General features: G+C 43.5%; 1 protein-coding gene across 1 annotated transcript in view; it reads right to left on the bottom strand.

Moving 5' to 3' along the window:
- The window catches only part of LOC135550811 (roundabout homolog 2-like), a 139,636-nt gene extending 124,176 nt beyond the window's left edge, over positions 1–15,460 (bottom strand). The window contains exon 1 of the mRNA XM_064981938.1: positions 14,919–15,460. Coding sequence (XP_064838010.1) covers positions 14,919–14,982 — 64 coding nt within the window. The 5' untranslated portion in view covers positions 14,983–15,460. The remainder of the gene's footprint in view (positions 1–14,918) is intronic.
- Positions 15,461–16,141: the final 681 nt, after the last annotated feature.

The raw sequence follows: 16,141 nt of genomic DNA, 5'->3' as shown, positions 1-16,141 counted from the left end.
ACTTGGTTTGCAAATGACCTGCACTCTGTTCAGAGGTGCTAAGTACTCTGGGCCGGCAAACACTTTAGTAGCCTCAAATGCAGAGAACTTGCCTACGAATTGGAGTGGGTAAGTGATATTGAACAGCAAGAATCTGAATGTAGGCATACATTTAAGATGTACAATATACCACAACCCCATCCATGAATTAAACTCATCATCCTTTTTCTAGGGCTTTATTGGTTCAAGTTATTCAAGAAACAGCAACATCTATCATGTTGGATACCAGAGGCCACATCCTTGGCAAGGGTCACTGCCTAAAATCCAAAAATGTTATTGTGATTGTGTTGAATTGTGTTTGTGAAATAAACACAATTCAGTACAGAAATTAGTAGAAGTGGAACATGTTACCCCAAGGGGGCTCAACTTACCCTATCCTTATTCTCAATTTACCCCGTACCTGGGGTAAGTTGTCGGGCCACTTTGTTTTCAGTAATGTTTACATTAACTCTGATTATATCCTGAAATATACGTAGACAGCTTTGTTAGAAATAATATTATATTTTCCTTGAAGTAGTGATGCTGAATGTAAAAAAAAAATAATGGGTCAACATGCCCCACTCTCCCCTACTAACACTGTCAGTTGTACATGAGAGAGGGAAAGGAGGAGGAGCTTGGGGAGAATAGAGAGTGGAATCATAAGCAAGATATTGATGCTTCATGTGCTGAGTTTGAGGGGTTGTCACTTTGCATGAAGGCTACGGCGATGCACAAGCCACCCTCAAGTCTTACCTCTGCTTAACTCTTTCTACATTTGATCCCACTGAAAACTAATTCAGAGAGATGCTAACAAGTATTTTCTTATTTCTTTATAATCATTAACCAAACAACAGCGACATCTGGAAAACAACTTTGCAACTGATCACGTTTCACAAAGAGCTGTCTGTTTCAGACTACAGGCAGTAATTTTACATAGCGTAGAGGCAGGGGTGTAAAAGGCAGATCACTAATAAATTGTGCAACAGTGGAGCCCCTGCTTAGCTGTATCATATCACTGGGGCGTGTGAGACTCTATCCCAGAGTGAGTTCCTGGTTTGGGGGTTCCACTGAGACCAGCCCACCACCACAGCAGGGGGAGATAGCAGCAGTTTACACACAGTGGCACAGTCTCAGCATTCTTCTGGATTAGAGACCCCACCGGAACTGAAGACACAGACATACTGGTGTGCACACACAAACTGCCCCCAACTCATATCCTGTCTGACCCACAGACCCCACATATCACCACAGAAGAGGAAATGGGCCCAAAGTGAACTTGGTGGATATTATCAAGGCATATATTGAATGGTGTAGTAGGGGGGATATCAAATGTCTGGCTGCAGAGCCTGTTCCTGCTATCCGCAGCAGATTAAGTCAGGCTGACATCCCTATGCTCAGTCAGAGGCCTAGCCTCTCTTTGTGCATTTGGCGCTTAACGCCTACCTGAACAACAAAAGAATAAAGGTAACAAGGCAAAGTATGCAACATAGCTAGTTTTAAACTAGTTAAAAAATTCACATTAGAGATGTACTCCTTAGAGTTTCTTATAAACTGGCAATACTGCTTTACAAAACGAAGGCAATACAAGGCACTGGGGATGTGTCCTAGAGTGATAAGGGATGGACACAAAAGGAAATGGAGCAAACAACCAGCGGAGGAATTCTATGTGGAGAAAGATATTTCCTTCTAGTCTGTACCTACTTCTCACTACCTCTCCCATACTGTTTTCCTATTTGAGACGACAGGAATATTCAGTGGAAATCTGACAGGAACTTATCCTAATGACAGATGCCAAAGTCAAGAAATCGATGACAGCAGCTGACAAATTATCCCTTACACTGACAGGAAACCAGTCACCTTGAGAAACAGAGGACGGTAAATTATGAATCATCAAACGATTGCCTGAGCCTTTCGAAGTGCTCAAATCTGCAATGTCTGGCACCTGAGAAATACCAAATGGTCTCCCTGCCAATATGTAGAATTTTGCCAGCTGCTTCGGGTGACAATTAGACTTCGGGAGGGCGCACACTTTTACTACGCATATCATTTTGGTTGTTGACAGTCAATTTGAAAATTTAGCTGCACTTTTGTGGAACCACTACCTGAGCTGCTTCAAAGCTGCGTGACAGGCAGACAAGTCCTTCAATGAATAGACACTTTTTCGCAAGTAAATTGTCTCATCTAATGAAAACCAAATCTCTGTTGTTAGACTTCAGAGGATGGCTAAGGGGGAAGAGAGAAACAGAAGCTTGATAACTAATCCTCTTTACCATATGCCATATATGTATTGTTTATTTGTAACATTTTCATCTGACCTTCACCAGAATGCTGAGCAATTATAACTGTTCACTGGATACTATGCTATTAATGGAAATGGAACTAAGATAAACCAGTACAACATACAGACAGACTACTGTTGTTGGCAAGTAAGACTAGCTAGGAGTCTATTCCCTAATAGTAGTAGTAGTAAGAGTGACAGGAGATAGAAAGTATGAGTTTAGTTAAATGACAAAGTCAACAGCGGAGGTGAGGAAGTGTGTCTGTGCTCAGAGTCATTAGAGATCTCCTGATGGGGGTGTACACATGGCAGTGGGCCAATGCTGTTTGAAATGCCATTCAGAGGGGTCTAAGTTGGCAACTAGTTTACTTAGCGGGGAACTATCCAAATACAGCACCATATAAGAAGACCATGATTAGGTTGTATTTATTTGCACCAAAGAAAACAAATGTAAGACTAAACAGAACAGATAAAAAAATGTTTAAAAAACAGTGTGCAGGTAAGGTTGAAACCCAAAAGGGCTTATATTTATTTTTCACCTTTATTTAAACAGGTAGGCTAGTTGAGAACAAGTTCTCATTTACAACTGCGACCTGGCCAAGAATAAAGCAAAGCAGTTCAACACATACATCAACACAGAGTTACACACGGAATAAACAAAACATACAGTCAATAATACAGTTGAAGAAAATCTATATACAGTGTGTGCAAATGAGGTAAGATAAGGGAGGTAAGGCAATAAATAGGTCATGTTGGCAAAGTAATTACAATATATCAATTAGACACTGTAGTGATTGATGTGCAGAAGATGAATCTGCAAGTAGAGATACAGGGGTGATAAGGAGCAAAATAAATAAATAAATACAGTATGGGGATGAGGTAATTGGATGGGCTATTTGCAGGTGGGCTATGTACAGGTGCAGTGATCTGTGAGCTGCTCTGACAGCTGGTGCTTAAAGCTAGTGAGGGAGATATGAATCTCCAGCTTCAGTGATTTGCAGTTCGTTCCAGTCATTGGCAGCAGAGAATTGGAAGGAAAGGCGGCCAAAGGAGGAATCGGCTTTGGGGGTGACGAGTGAGATACCTGCTGGAGCGCATGCTACGGGTGGGTGTTGCTATGGTGACCAGTGAACTGAGATAAGGCGGGGCTTTACCTAGCAGAGACTTGTAGATGACCTGGAGTCCGTGGGTTTGGCGATGAGTATGAAGCGAGGGCCAGCCAACGAGAGAGTACAGGTCACAGTAGTGGGTATTATATGGGGTTTTGGTGACAAAACGGATGGCATTGTGATAGACTGCATCCAATTTGTTGAATAGAGTGTTGGAAGCTATTTTGTAAATGACATCGCCGAAGTCGAGGATTGGTAGGATGGTCAGTTTTACGAGGGTATGTTTGGCAGCATGAGTGAAGGATGCTTCGTTGCGAAATAGGAAGCCGATTCTAGATTTAATTTTGGATTTGAAATGCTTAATGTGAGTCTGGAAGGAGAGTTTACAGTCTAACCAGACACCTAGGTATTTATAGTTGTCCACCTATTGTAAGTCAGAACCGTCCAGAGTAGTGATGCTGGACAGGCAGGCAGGTGCGGACAGGGACCGGTTGAAGAGCATGCATTTAGTTTTACTTGAATTTAAGAGCAGTTGGAGGCCACGTAAGGAGAATTGTATGGCATTGAAGCTTGTCTGGAGGTTAGTTAACACAGTATCCAAAGAAGGGCCAAAAGTATTCAGAATGGTGTCGTCTGCATAGAGGTGGATTAGAGAATAACCAGCAGCAAGAGCGACATCATTGATGTATACAGAAAAGAGAGTCAGCCCGAGAATTGAACCCTGTGGCATCCCCATAGAGACAGACAGAGGTCCGGACAACAGGCCCTCCAATTTGACACACTGAACTCTATCTGAGAAGTAGTTGGTGAACCAGGCGAGACAGTCATTTGAGAAACCAAGGCTGTTTAGTTTGCCGAAAATAATGTGGTGATTGACAGAGTCGAAAGCCTTGGCCAGGTCGATGAAGACAGCTGCACGGTAATGTCTCTTATCGATGGCGGTTATGATATTGTTTAGGACCTTGAGCGTGGCTGAGGTGCACCCATGACCAGCTCTGAAACCAGATTGCATAGCGGAGAACGTACAGTGGGATTCGAAATGGTTGTTAATCTGTTTGTTAACTTGGCTTTCGAAGACCTTAGAAGATAGATATAGGTCTGTAGCAGTATGGGTAGAGTGTCTCCCCCTTTGAAGAGGGGGATGATCGCGGCAGCTTTCCAATCTTTGGAAATCTGAGACGATACGAAAGAGAGGTTGAACAGGCTAGTAATAGGGGTTGCAACAATTTCGGCAGATAATTTTAGAAAGAAAGGGTCCAGATTGTCTAGCCCGCCTGATTTGTAGGGGTCCAGATTTTGCAGCTCTTTCAGAACATCAGCTATCTGGATTTGGGTGAAGGAGAAATGGTGGAAGCTTGGGCGAGTTGTTGTGGAGGGTGCCGGGCAGTTGACCGGGGTAGGGGTAACCAGGTGGAAAGCATGGCCGGCCGTAGAAAAATGCTTATTGAAATTCTCAATTATAGTGGATTTATCGGTGGTGACAGTGTTTCCTAGCCTCAGTGCAGTGGGCAGCTGGGAGGAGGTGCTCTTATTCTCCATGGACTTTACAGTGTCCCGGAAATTTTTGAGCATGTCCTGCAGGATGCAAATTTCTGTTTGAAAATGCTAGCCTTAGCTTTCCTAACTGCCTGTGTATATTAGTTCCTAACTTCCCTGAAAAGTTGCATATAACGGGGGCTATTCGATGCTAGTGCAGTACGCCACAGGAGGTTTTTGTGCTGGTCAAGGGCAGACAGGTCTGAAGTGAACCAAGGGCTATATCTGTTCCTGGTGCTTCATTTTTTGAATGGAGCATATTTATTTAATATGGTGAAGAAGGCACTTTTAAAGAATAACCAGGCATCCTCTACTGGCAGGATGAGGTCAATATCATTCCAGGATACCCTGGCCAGGTTGATTAGCAAGGCCAGCTTGCAGAAGTGTTTTAGGGAGCGTTTGACAGTGATGAGAGGTGTTCGTTTGACCGCAGATCCATTACAGATGCAGGAAATGTTATTTATTTATTTAACTAGGCAAGTCAGTTAAGGACAAATTCTTATTTACAATGACGGCCTAGGAACAGTGGGTTAACTGCCTGTTCAGGGGCAGAACGACAGATTTGTACCTTGTCAGCTCGGGGATTTGAACTTGCAACCTTCCGGTTACTAGTCTAACGGTCTAACCACTAGGCTACCCTGCCACAATGAGGCAGTGATCGCTGAGATCTTGGTTGAAAACAGCAGAGGTGTATTTGGAGGGCGAGTTGGTTAGGATGATATCTATGAGGGTGCCCGTGTTTACGGATTTGGGGTTGTACCTGGTAGGTTCATTGATAATTTGTGTGAGATTAGATTGTTGGGCTATACTCGGCCTTGTCTCAGGAAGGTAAGTTGGTGGTTGAAGACATCCCTCTAGTGGTGTGGGGACTGTGCTTTGGCAAAGTGGGTGGGGTTATATCCTTCCTGTTTGGCCCTGTCCGGGGGTATCCTCGGATGGGGCCACAGTGTCTCCTGACCCCTCCTGTCTCAGCCTCCAGTATTTATGCTGCAGTAGTTTATGTGTCGGGGGGCTAGGGTCAGTTTGTTATATCTGGAGTACTTCTCCTGTCCTATTCGGTGTCCTGTGTGAATGTAAGTGTGCTCTCTCTAATTCTGTCGGAGGACCTGAGCCCTAGGACCATGCCTCAGGACTACCTGACATGATGACTCCACCTGGCCGTGCTGCTGCTCCAGTTTCAACTGTTCTGTCTTATTATTATTGGATCATGCTGGTCATTTATGAACATTTGAACATCTTGGCCATGTTCTGTTATAATCTCCACCCGGCACAGCCAGAAGAGGACTAGCCACCCCACATAGCCTGGTTCCTCTCTGGGTTTCTTCCTAGGTTTTTGCCTTTCTGGGGAGTTTTTTCTAGCCCCCGTGCTTCTACACCTGCATTGCTTGCTGTTTGGGGGTTTTAGGCTGGGTTTCTGTACAGCCCTTTGAGATATCAGCTGATGTACGAAGGGCTATATAAATACATTTTATTTGATTCGATTGTAGGATGGCCGGGGTGTTAAGCATGTGCCAGTTTAGGTCACCTAGCAGCACGAGCTCTGAAGATAGATGGGGGGCAATCAATTCACATATGGTGTCCAGGGCACAGCTGGGGGCAGAGGGTGGTCTTTAGCAAGCAGCAACGGTGAGAGACTTGTTTCTGGAAAGGTGGATTTTTAAAAGTAGAAGCTCGAATTGTTTAGATACAGACCTGGATAGTAACACAGCCTGCAGAGTTATCTCTGTCGTAGATTGCAACACCTCCCCCTTCGGCAGTTCTATCTTAGCAGAAAATGTTATAGTTAGAGATGGAAATTTCTGGGGTTTTGGTGGTCTTACTAAGCCAGGATTCAGACACCGCTAAGACATCTTGGTTGGCAGAGTGTGCTAAAGCAATGAATAAAATAAACTTAAGGAGGAGGTATATAATGTTAATATGCATGAAACCAAGGCTTTTGCGGTTACAGAAGTCAACAAATGAGAGCACCTGGGGAATAGGAGTGGAGCTAGGCACTGCAGGTCCTGGATTAACCTCTACATCACCAGAGGAACAGAGGAGAAGTAGGATAAGGGTACGGCTAAAGGCTATTAGAACTGGTTGTCTAGTACGTTCGAAACAGAGAGTAAAAGGAGGAGATTTCTGGACACGATAGAATAGATTCAAGGCATAATGTACAGACAAAGGTATGGTAGGATGTGTGTACATTGGATGTAAACCTAGGCATTGAGTAATGATGAGAGAGATATTGCCTCTAGAGACGTTTAAACCAGGTGATATCACCGCATACGTGAGAAGTAGAACTAAATGGTTGGTTAAGGCATATTGAGCAGGGCTAGAGGCTGTACAGTGAAATAAGACAACAATCACTAACCAGAACAGTAATGGACAAGGCATATTGATATTAGGGAGAGGCATGCATAGCCGAGTGATCATAGGGGTCCAGTGAGTGGTTGGGCTGGTTGGAGACACAGCGATTCAGACAGCTAGCAGAAGGGCCTTAGAGGGACGTCGTGACGGAGGAAAGTCTGTTTTTGCCTCCTCATGTGGTGACGTTGATAGACCCGTCGTGATGGATTAGTAGGGTTCCGAGTAGCAGAGGGGCCCAAGTCCAATTGGCAAAATAGGTATAGTAGCCCAAGAAATTGGCCGATGGATCTATTCAGCTAACAGTCCAATATGCTCTAGACAGCTAGCGGGCCGTGGCTAGCAGGCTAACGATGGGAATTCAGGGGACGTCGCAACGGAGGGGCCTGTTGGGAAAAAAAACCTTGGGCAGATTACGTCGGTAGTCCTGTTGTGATGGATATGCAGGGCTTCATTGAGTAAAAGGGGCCCAGGCCAATTGGCAAAATAGGTATTGTGGCCCGAGAAATTGGCCGATGGGCCTGTTAGCTAACAGTCTGATATGCTTTAGACAGCTAGCAGACCGCGGCAAGCAGGCATCGGGCATTCAGGGGACATCGTGACATAGGAGCCAGTTGAGTACCCCCTCGAGCAGAAGGATCTGCAGGGATCCATGCCCCGTACCTTCGGCAGAAGGGGTCCGGGTATTGTAGCCCAGGAGTGGCTGATGGGTCTCTTCAGCTAGCGAGGAGATGGGCCTAGAATGGGCTAGCTCCAGGCTAATTGGTGCTTGCTTCGGGAAAGAGACGTTAGCCAGGAATAGTCACTCGGGTTGCAGCTAGCTTGCTGCGATGATCCAGGTGAAAAGTTTCAGAGCTTGCCGTAGGAATCCGGGGAAATGGAGAGAAAATAGGTCCGGTATGCTCTGGTTTGAATCGCGTCGTACTGGCAAGAGCCTTCCGAGCTTAAGGTTAGCTGATGATCGCTAGCAGTGGTTTAGCTGACTGCTGACTACTAGATAGTAGCTAGTGAGCTGGCTAGCTTCTGTTGGGGGATTCCGGGTCCGAAGTAAATAAAAAAACTTTACAAAAAAACAGATCCACACCACATTGGGTGAGGCGGGTTGCAGGAGAGTATTTTGAAGTTGAGGTTTAGAAAATATATAAAAAGATATATACAGTGGGGCAAAAAAGTATATAGTCAGCCACCAATTGTGCAAGTTCTCCCACTTAAAAAGATGAGAGAGACCTGTAATGTTCATCATAGGTACACTTCAACTATGACAGACAAAATGAAAAAAAACAGAAAATCACATTGTAGGAATTTGAATGAATTTATTTGCAAATTATGGTGGAAAATAATATTTGGTCACCTACAAACAAGATTTCTGGCTCTCACAGACCTGTGACTTCTTCTTTATGAGGCTCCTCTGTCCTCCACTCATTACCTGTATTAATGGCACCTGTTTGAACTTGTTATTTTTTTTTTACCTTTGTTTAACCAGGCAAGTCAGTTAAGAACAAATTCTTATTTTCAATGACAGCCTGGGAACAGTGGGTTAACTGCCTGTTCAGGGGCAGAATGACAGATTTGTACCTTGTCAGCTCGGGGGTTTGAACTCGCAACCTTCCGGTTACTACTCCGACGCTCTAACCACTAGGCTACCCTGCCGCCCCAGGGTATAAATCAGTATATCAGTATAAAAGACACCTGTCCACAACCTCAAACAGTCACACTCCAAACTCCACTATGGCCAAGACCAAAGAGCTGTCAAAGGACACCAGAAACAAAATTGTAGACCTGCACCAGGCTGGGAAGACCAAATCTGCAATAGGTAAGCAGCTTGGTTTGAAGAAATCAACTGTGGGAGCAATTATTAGGAAATGGAAGACATAGACCACTGATAAGACCACTGATCATCTCCCTCGATCTGGGGCTCCACGCATGATCTCACCCCGTGGGGTCAAAATGATCACAAGAGGTCAAAATGATCATAAGAAAGGTGAGCAAAAATCCCAAAACCACACAGAGGGACCTAGTGAATGACCTGCAGAGAGATGGGACCAAAGTAACAAAGCCTATCATCAGTAACACACTACGCCGCCAGGGACTCAAATCCTGCAGTGCCAGACGTGTCCCCCTGCTTAAGCCAGTACATGTCCAGGCCCGTCTGAAGTTTGCTAGAGAGCATTTGGATGATCCAGAAGAAGATTGGGAGAATGTCATATGGTCAGATGAAACCAAAATATTACTTTTTGGTAAAAACTCAACTCGTCGTGTTTGGAGGACAAAGAATGCTGAGTTGCAGCCAAAGAACACCATATCTACTGTGAAGCATGGGGGTGGAAACATCATGCTTTGGGTCTGTTTTTCTGCAAAGGGACCAGGACGACTGATCCGTGTAAAGGAAAGAATGAATGGTGCCATGTATCGTGAGATTTTGAGTGAAAACCTTGTTCCATCAGCAAGGGCATTGAAGATGAAACATGGCTGGGTCTTTCAGCATGACAATGATCCCAAATACACCACCCGGGCAACGAAGGAGTGGCTTCGTAAGAAGCATTTCAAGGTCCTGGAGTGGCCTAGCCAGTCTCCAGATCTCAACCCCATGGAAAATCTTTGGAGGGAGTTGAAAGTCCGTGTTGCCCAGCAACAGCCCCAAAACATCACTGCTCTAGAGGAGATCTGCATGGAGGAATGGGCCAAAATACCAGCAACAGTGTGTGAAAACCTTGTGAAGACTTACAGAAAACGTTTGACCTCTGTCATTGCCAACAAACGGTATATAACCAAGTATTGAGATAAACTTTTGTTATTGAACAGGATGCCTGAGAGGAGCAGGATAGCTCCTCTACTATGTTCCAGTGCCCACGCTGTCTTCATCAACACAGCGCCGCGCAGCCACACATGTCACTCCCCCTGTGTCTCACATATGCTCACACACACACACACACACACACACACACACACACACACACACACACACACACACACACACACACACACACACACACACACACACACACACACACACACACACACACACACACACACACATTCTTATAAAAGGGCATTTTCAAAACACTTGGTGTTACATGCTGTTGCCAGTGCATTAAGGATGTGGCAACAAGGGCACAGAGAAGTCAACTCCTATAGGGAAAAATTGCATTGGTTATGGGCATATGGTATAGGTTAGGGGTTATAGGTGTAGGTTTAATGTTTCAAAATTCCAGTAAAATTCCCTGGTTGTCCGGAAATAGATAAATGTGTATTTAAAAACATATAACAGAAGGATCACAGATATTGCTTTAATGTTGGATTAACAAAGCAATAGCAGGGAAAACATCCTATTTACTTTGCCATTTCATGCAAAGAAAACTATTAAATTGCAGTTCAATCATTTCAACCGGTATCTATGAAATTGAAAACACTTTGAGAGCCTCCGCAGACAAAACGTGGAGGGGTGAGACTTCCAGAGTTTGAAATGTCTTCTTCCTCAGCCCACATCACGCTGTTCTGCATATAACTAACTACACAGTCCTCAAGTAGCAGAAGTTTAACGGAATATGCAAAAAATGTTGTTGACAGCTTGTGTTGACAGTGACAGGATAAAAATACATTCTATTAATTATATTCCTATGCCGACAGCAAATGGACATAGAAATACAATGCATAGAATATATTTTATGGTAAAACTGAAAAAAATACAGAGAAACACAAAGCTGTAACAGTCATACATTGTCACTTTTGCTCTCTTTTTTTCCCTCTCTTTCTCTGTCCATTTTAGTGCGTGACCAGCGCTAGGGGTCAGCGTCCACGCAACGTTTTATCAACGTCTATACAACCACTGGACTACTGGAACTAATGCCCCCGGCCATTAAGCCGTCTGCGACTTGGGGCCCCGGCCCAGGGGCCCGTCAGATTTATGCCACGCTGGTATTGTTGAGGGCCCTGTGGCCCCTTTTCACTTCGGACAGCCGCGCTGGAACTCTTCAAAGTCTGGAGAGAGGTGTTGTCAGCAGTCACTGTTAAAAAATGTCCCCTGTGGTTTGGTTTGTTTCTTTTGATGACCGGATGAACTGGATACCTCAGCCCTATCTGGCAGGGCAAACAGGTTAGGGTGCCTCTTTTTAGCCCTCGGAATAAGAATGTGTCCGAAATTCAAATTACTTTGTGCCTCTTCATGGGTATTTTAGTGTGCGCTTATGATAACGGACTTTGGCTGATGACAAATAGCAGACACATGAGGAATATCATGATCGTCTTTAATAGTGAGTGATTTAGATTTTGAACATGTCTTTATGCTTGGTAAGCTAAGTCACGCTATGGGTGATGGATCAACTCTACAGCTCATGCCAACGCTTCCCAAGTTATCGACAGTTTGTTTGATCTGCATGATAACAGACGAAGATAGGAGCGATGAGGGGGACTGCTAGTGTGTCAAATCAAATCACATTGTATGTCACATGCGCAAAATACAAAAGGTGTAAGTAGACCTTACTGTGGAATGCTCACTTACAAGCCCTTAACCAACAATGCAGTTCTCAGAAAAATAAAAGTTAAGAAAATATTTACTAAATAAACTAAAGTAAAAAAAGAAAGTAACACAAAATAACAATAAGGAGGTTATATGCAGGGGGTCCCGGTACCAAGGCAATGGGTTGGGGTACAGATTAGTCAAGGTAATTGAGGTAATATGTGCAGTACATGTAGGTAGGGATAAAGTGACTATGAATAGATAATTAACAGCGAGTAGCAGCAGCGTAAAAAAAAGCAGGGTCATTGCAAATAATCCAGGTAGCCATTTGATCAACTGTTCAGCAGTCTATTGGCTTGGGGGTAGAAGCTGTAAAGGGGCCTTTTGGACTTGAAGCTCCGGTACCACTTGCCGTGCGGGATCAGAGAGAACAGTCTATGACTAGGGTGGCTGGAGACAATTTTTGGGGCCTTCCTCTGACACTGCCTGGTATAGACGTCCTGGATGGAAGGAAGCTTGGCCCCAGTGATGACCTGGGTCGTACGCACTTCCTTCTCGCACTACCCTGTGTGTGTGTGTGTGTGTGTGTGTGTGTGTGTGTGTGTGTGTGTGTGTGTGTGTGTGTGTGTGTGTGTGTGTATCTGAGAGGCAACAGAGAGCAAGGGCACAAAGTATGTGAGGATGGCTGGGGGACGGTCCTAGTTGGAGAATGTTGCATTTTTCAAACACCTGAAACAGCTTTTCTTTTTCCTGCAATCTACAGCCTTAATCATTATACTTATTTCTATGTAAGAAAAAAAAGTGTATTTGTCTGCATATCTAAGCATACATCTTGAGCTGTCTGTTTACTCCTGACTTGGGTAAAAGATTGAAAGGAATGCAAGTTTTATTCAGTACATTTAGTCATGTCTTGCTTTTCTAAAGTCTACCAACCTTGCCAGCAGGCATGCCAGCTAAGATGCCAGCTAGTTATGAGGTTGGGAGATTGAGAACCTATCTGGGCAAGCTAAAGCCAACTTCATAAAATTGCTAGGTGGCTAGTACTATTACAGAGAAACAACAAAAGCAAAACTAAAATATAATATTAATAATCTGAGGGGCACGTGCCCTGCCCTATGGGCATGACGCCTCTGACAGAGAGGGTTCTGATTGTGTCTTACCTAACGTTCTCCCTCTGTCTTCTCTCTGCCTGTTTGTCTGTCTGTCTCTCTGGTGTGTCTCGCTGTCTGTACATCTTTTTAGATCTTATCAAAGTGACGATTTTAGATCAGAAACGAGATGATTAAGGTGTCTGGTGTCCTCACTTGGGGATGCAGCTCTCTGTCTACTGTATGTTTTTTGGGCTGGTGGCAGTCAGACGTCTTAGACAGTGTTTACAACAGACAAACAGGAAAAGCCTGGTCTATGGTAGCCTAGTAAGGGATCCCAGTTACCCATCAAACGTCTCCATTATTCACGTCACTGTTTAGGAAATGACTCACTGAGTAATGGTGATGACAGAGAGATGCATAGCTTAGCTAGTGGTTTCTATTGTAGCTGCACGCACTCTAGACCAATAACATAAGCCATTCTCCACCCAGGCCTGTTCTGGGATGTGTGTACTGTAATTACGTCAAAGGTTTCATCCTGGATTTTTGGCCTCATTAAAAGGCCTGTTTGGGGACAGTCATGAGAAAACTGACAGCTGTTCTGAGGCCATTTTCCAGTGACTTTAAAAGGAGCTGAGCAAACACATGGCCCTCTCCCATTCGGTCATTCAGGAGACTGAAAACAGGGTTGACAAACTAGCAACTGGGTTGATTGAACGTCACCTTACTGACAAACTGAAGCCAGACCTTGAAACTCAACCCTGGCCCCATTTAAGGCTCTTATCAGGTGTGAAAAAGTAATGGGCGATAGCAGGATGGACCTTCACCGCATAGCAGGAATGGTTGGTGGAGACTTTTTGTTGAAAGGTGATATGTACAGTGGAAAACAGCTTGCATCTTAACATGGACACATAGGATAAAAATTATATTTGGACTTAGAGAGGAAAATCTGGTGGAAAATTACATTAATTCAATGTTCCCATAACCTCACATCGAATCAGGAAGATTTGACAAAGCTGTGAACGAGTGTGCATTCAATGTAGCCTTGTGGCCGCATTGGAGCATCTAGAGTCATTGAAGGAGTGCTTTCGCAGATGTTGTCACGGTCTGGGTTCATAGCCTATGTTTACAGCCTCGTAAAAGCCAGCTCAGCAGTATAGGGCAGGGTCCCAGACACCATGCTGTCGGAAAATGACAAAATCCCAGTATTTCCTGTTAATTTGGCACCAGCATACGACCGGGAATCCTCCCTGTGGCCATAGGAAATGCAATGGGGATAGCGAGTTATGGTAACTTAGTTGTATTAATCAGCAGGCTAAGTTCCCTTGAGAACAATCCACCTTCTGTTACAAAACTCAGTGAAACTTCAAATAAGAAATTATACTGTGATTGGGACATACTGTTACTATCTGTATTACTTACAACTGCAACATTCAGCTGTTCGAATTCTGGCCCTATCTCCTCTCATTAGTTATTCAAGAAGACACAGTCACAACAGAGGTCAACATGTTGCCAAGGTCCCCATGCCATCCATTTTTCCTCTCTTAAACTCGTTTGCATAATTTAAGTGGTGTCGAACCCAGTGGCATCACTGAATAGTGATTTCTGTGATTGCTCAAGCTTTGTCAAGGTGGCCTCAGAGACCTAAACATGTCTCCCCTCACGGATATCTTTTCCTCGTTTTAAAAGGTACACTGATATATTTTCCTCATCTATAGGTACAGCCAGTAGTCTGCGTTTAGCTGAGAAACGGATGCGCAAAAAAGGGCATTGTTTATAATGTCTTAATCAACTTTCTCAATTGTCAATGTTTTGAGCAAAATACACCAATTTGTCATATTATCTTCTTATTCAAGATCACTCCATAATATTTTTTTACTTGGCCTATACCGAGAGGAGTGTAAGTGAATGCGCGTCTGTCACAGAAGGCTTGCGCGCAAAAATAAACCCCACATTTAATTTAATTGGTTAATGGACTGAGAGTGTCACCAAAAACAAATGCATCACAATGGATAACAAACGTATAGTCAAACATATTGAGCATAACATATAAGAAATAGTAGAATTGTATCATGCATTGAACTTACCAAAAACCAAACCAATAAGCACAATAAAAACCAATAGGGTATCCAACGTGAGGCGAAACTCCATTACTCTCTGGTGTATGATAAAGTTGTCTTCAAAGGTATCCCCCCAAAAATCTAAATTATCCAAATGTGGGTATGGTCGGTCAAGTCTACAGAAGTGGCATCCGACAACTTTGGAAAGTCAGCCCCACATTCTCGGACAATTTCCACCACCTAACCACTCGCAGCATTACAACTGACTAAAAAAGCCTGCATAAGACATTCTGAAGAATTCGTTCGTTTCGGCTTCTACTTATATCATGTATTCCTCTGATAATGTCCAGCAACAGGCGCGGAAGGATGGCAAAATTACGCGTCTGGATATGGTCGGCGCTATTTTCTTAGTTCTCTGCCACTGTCACCGTATTGTTGATGGGAATTTTTCATAACTCCGTCCCTCTGTATTGAGAGTCAACTTCCTCATCAAAAAGTTATTCTTCTGATAGAGTATGTGCAGCTTAATTCTTGATAGAGACTTTCATCCTTTCTCTGTGTCTCCCATTTCCCCCTCACTCTTGAATGAACACAAGTCCTGTTATCTGCAAAATGCTCTCGTGGCTAAAGCCCACCCCCTAGCTCCTGTGTATAGTAGTCGAAACAGTGAACACTTAAAGAGACAGTGAATAAATATTTTTTGTCTAACTTTTTTTTAGAACTGACCAAAATTACACACAAATTGCACACACCATGTTGCGCATTTTGAGACTGTAGGTATAATTACGCCAATACCTTTACTTCAAACTACATTTATATAAAAAAATACATGTTTCAATAAATAGACCAAATAGTTGTATAAGAAAATTCAGTGTATAAAAATCAATCAGGCATGGGAAATAAAAACCTTAAAACTTTTCCATGACACAACCAGACATGAAAGCAAGTCTAAGAAGCTGTATGTCTGTTCTATGTGCACTATTTCTATGTTTCCCGTTCTACATTTTACTTTCTTTTACTTTCAGTTTTGTATACCAGCTTCAAACAGCTAAAAATACAGCGGTTTAGATGGTGCAATGATTCTCTACACAATGACTGCTTGTTTTGTCACATAAACTGAAATTAGGTGAACTATTAAAATTTTAGCAACCAAGAAATGGCAGAGTGATTTCTGCATATTGCACCTTTAAAATATGGTCTACAGATCAGTGGAGTGTACTTGTCTCAACTAATTTCACAAAAATAGGTCA

This window comes from Oncorhynchus masou, chromosome 12, assembly GCF_036934945.1.
Source record: "Oncorhynchus masou masou isolate Uvic2021 chromosome 12, UVic_Omas_1.1, whole genome shotgun sequence".
In the NCBI taxonomy this organism is placed as follows: Eukaryota; Metazoa; Chordata; class Actinopteri; order Salmoniformes; family Salmonidae; genus Oncorhynchus; species Oncorhynchus masou.
Note: the sequence above shows the minus strand (reverse complement) of the source record. Positions and strands in the feature narration are given on the sequence as shown.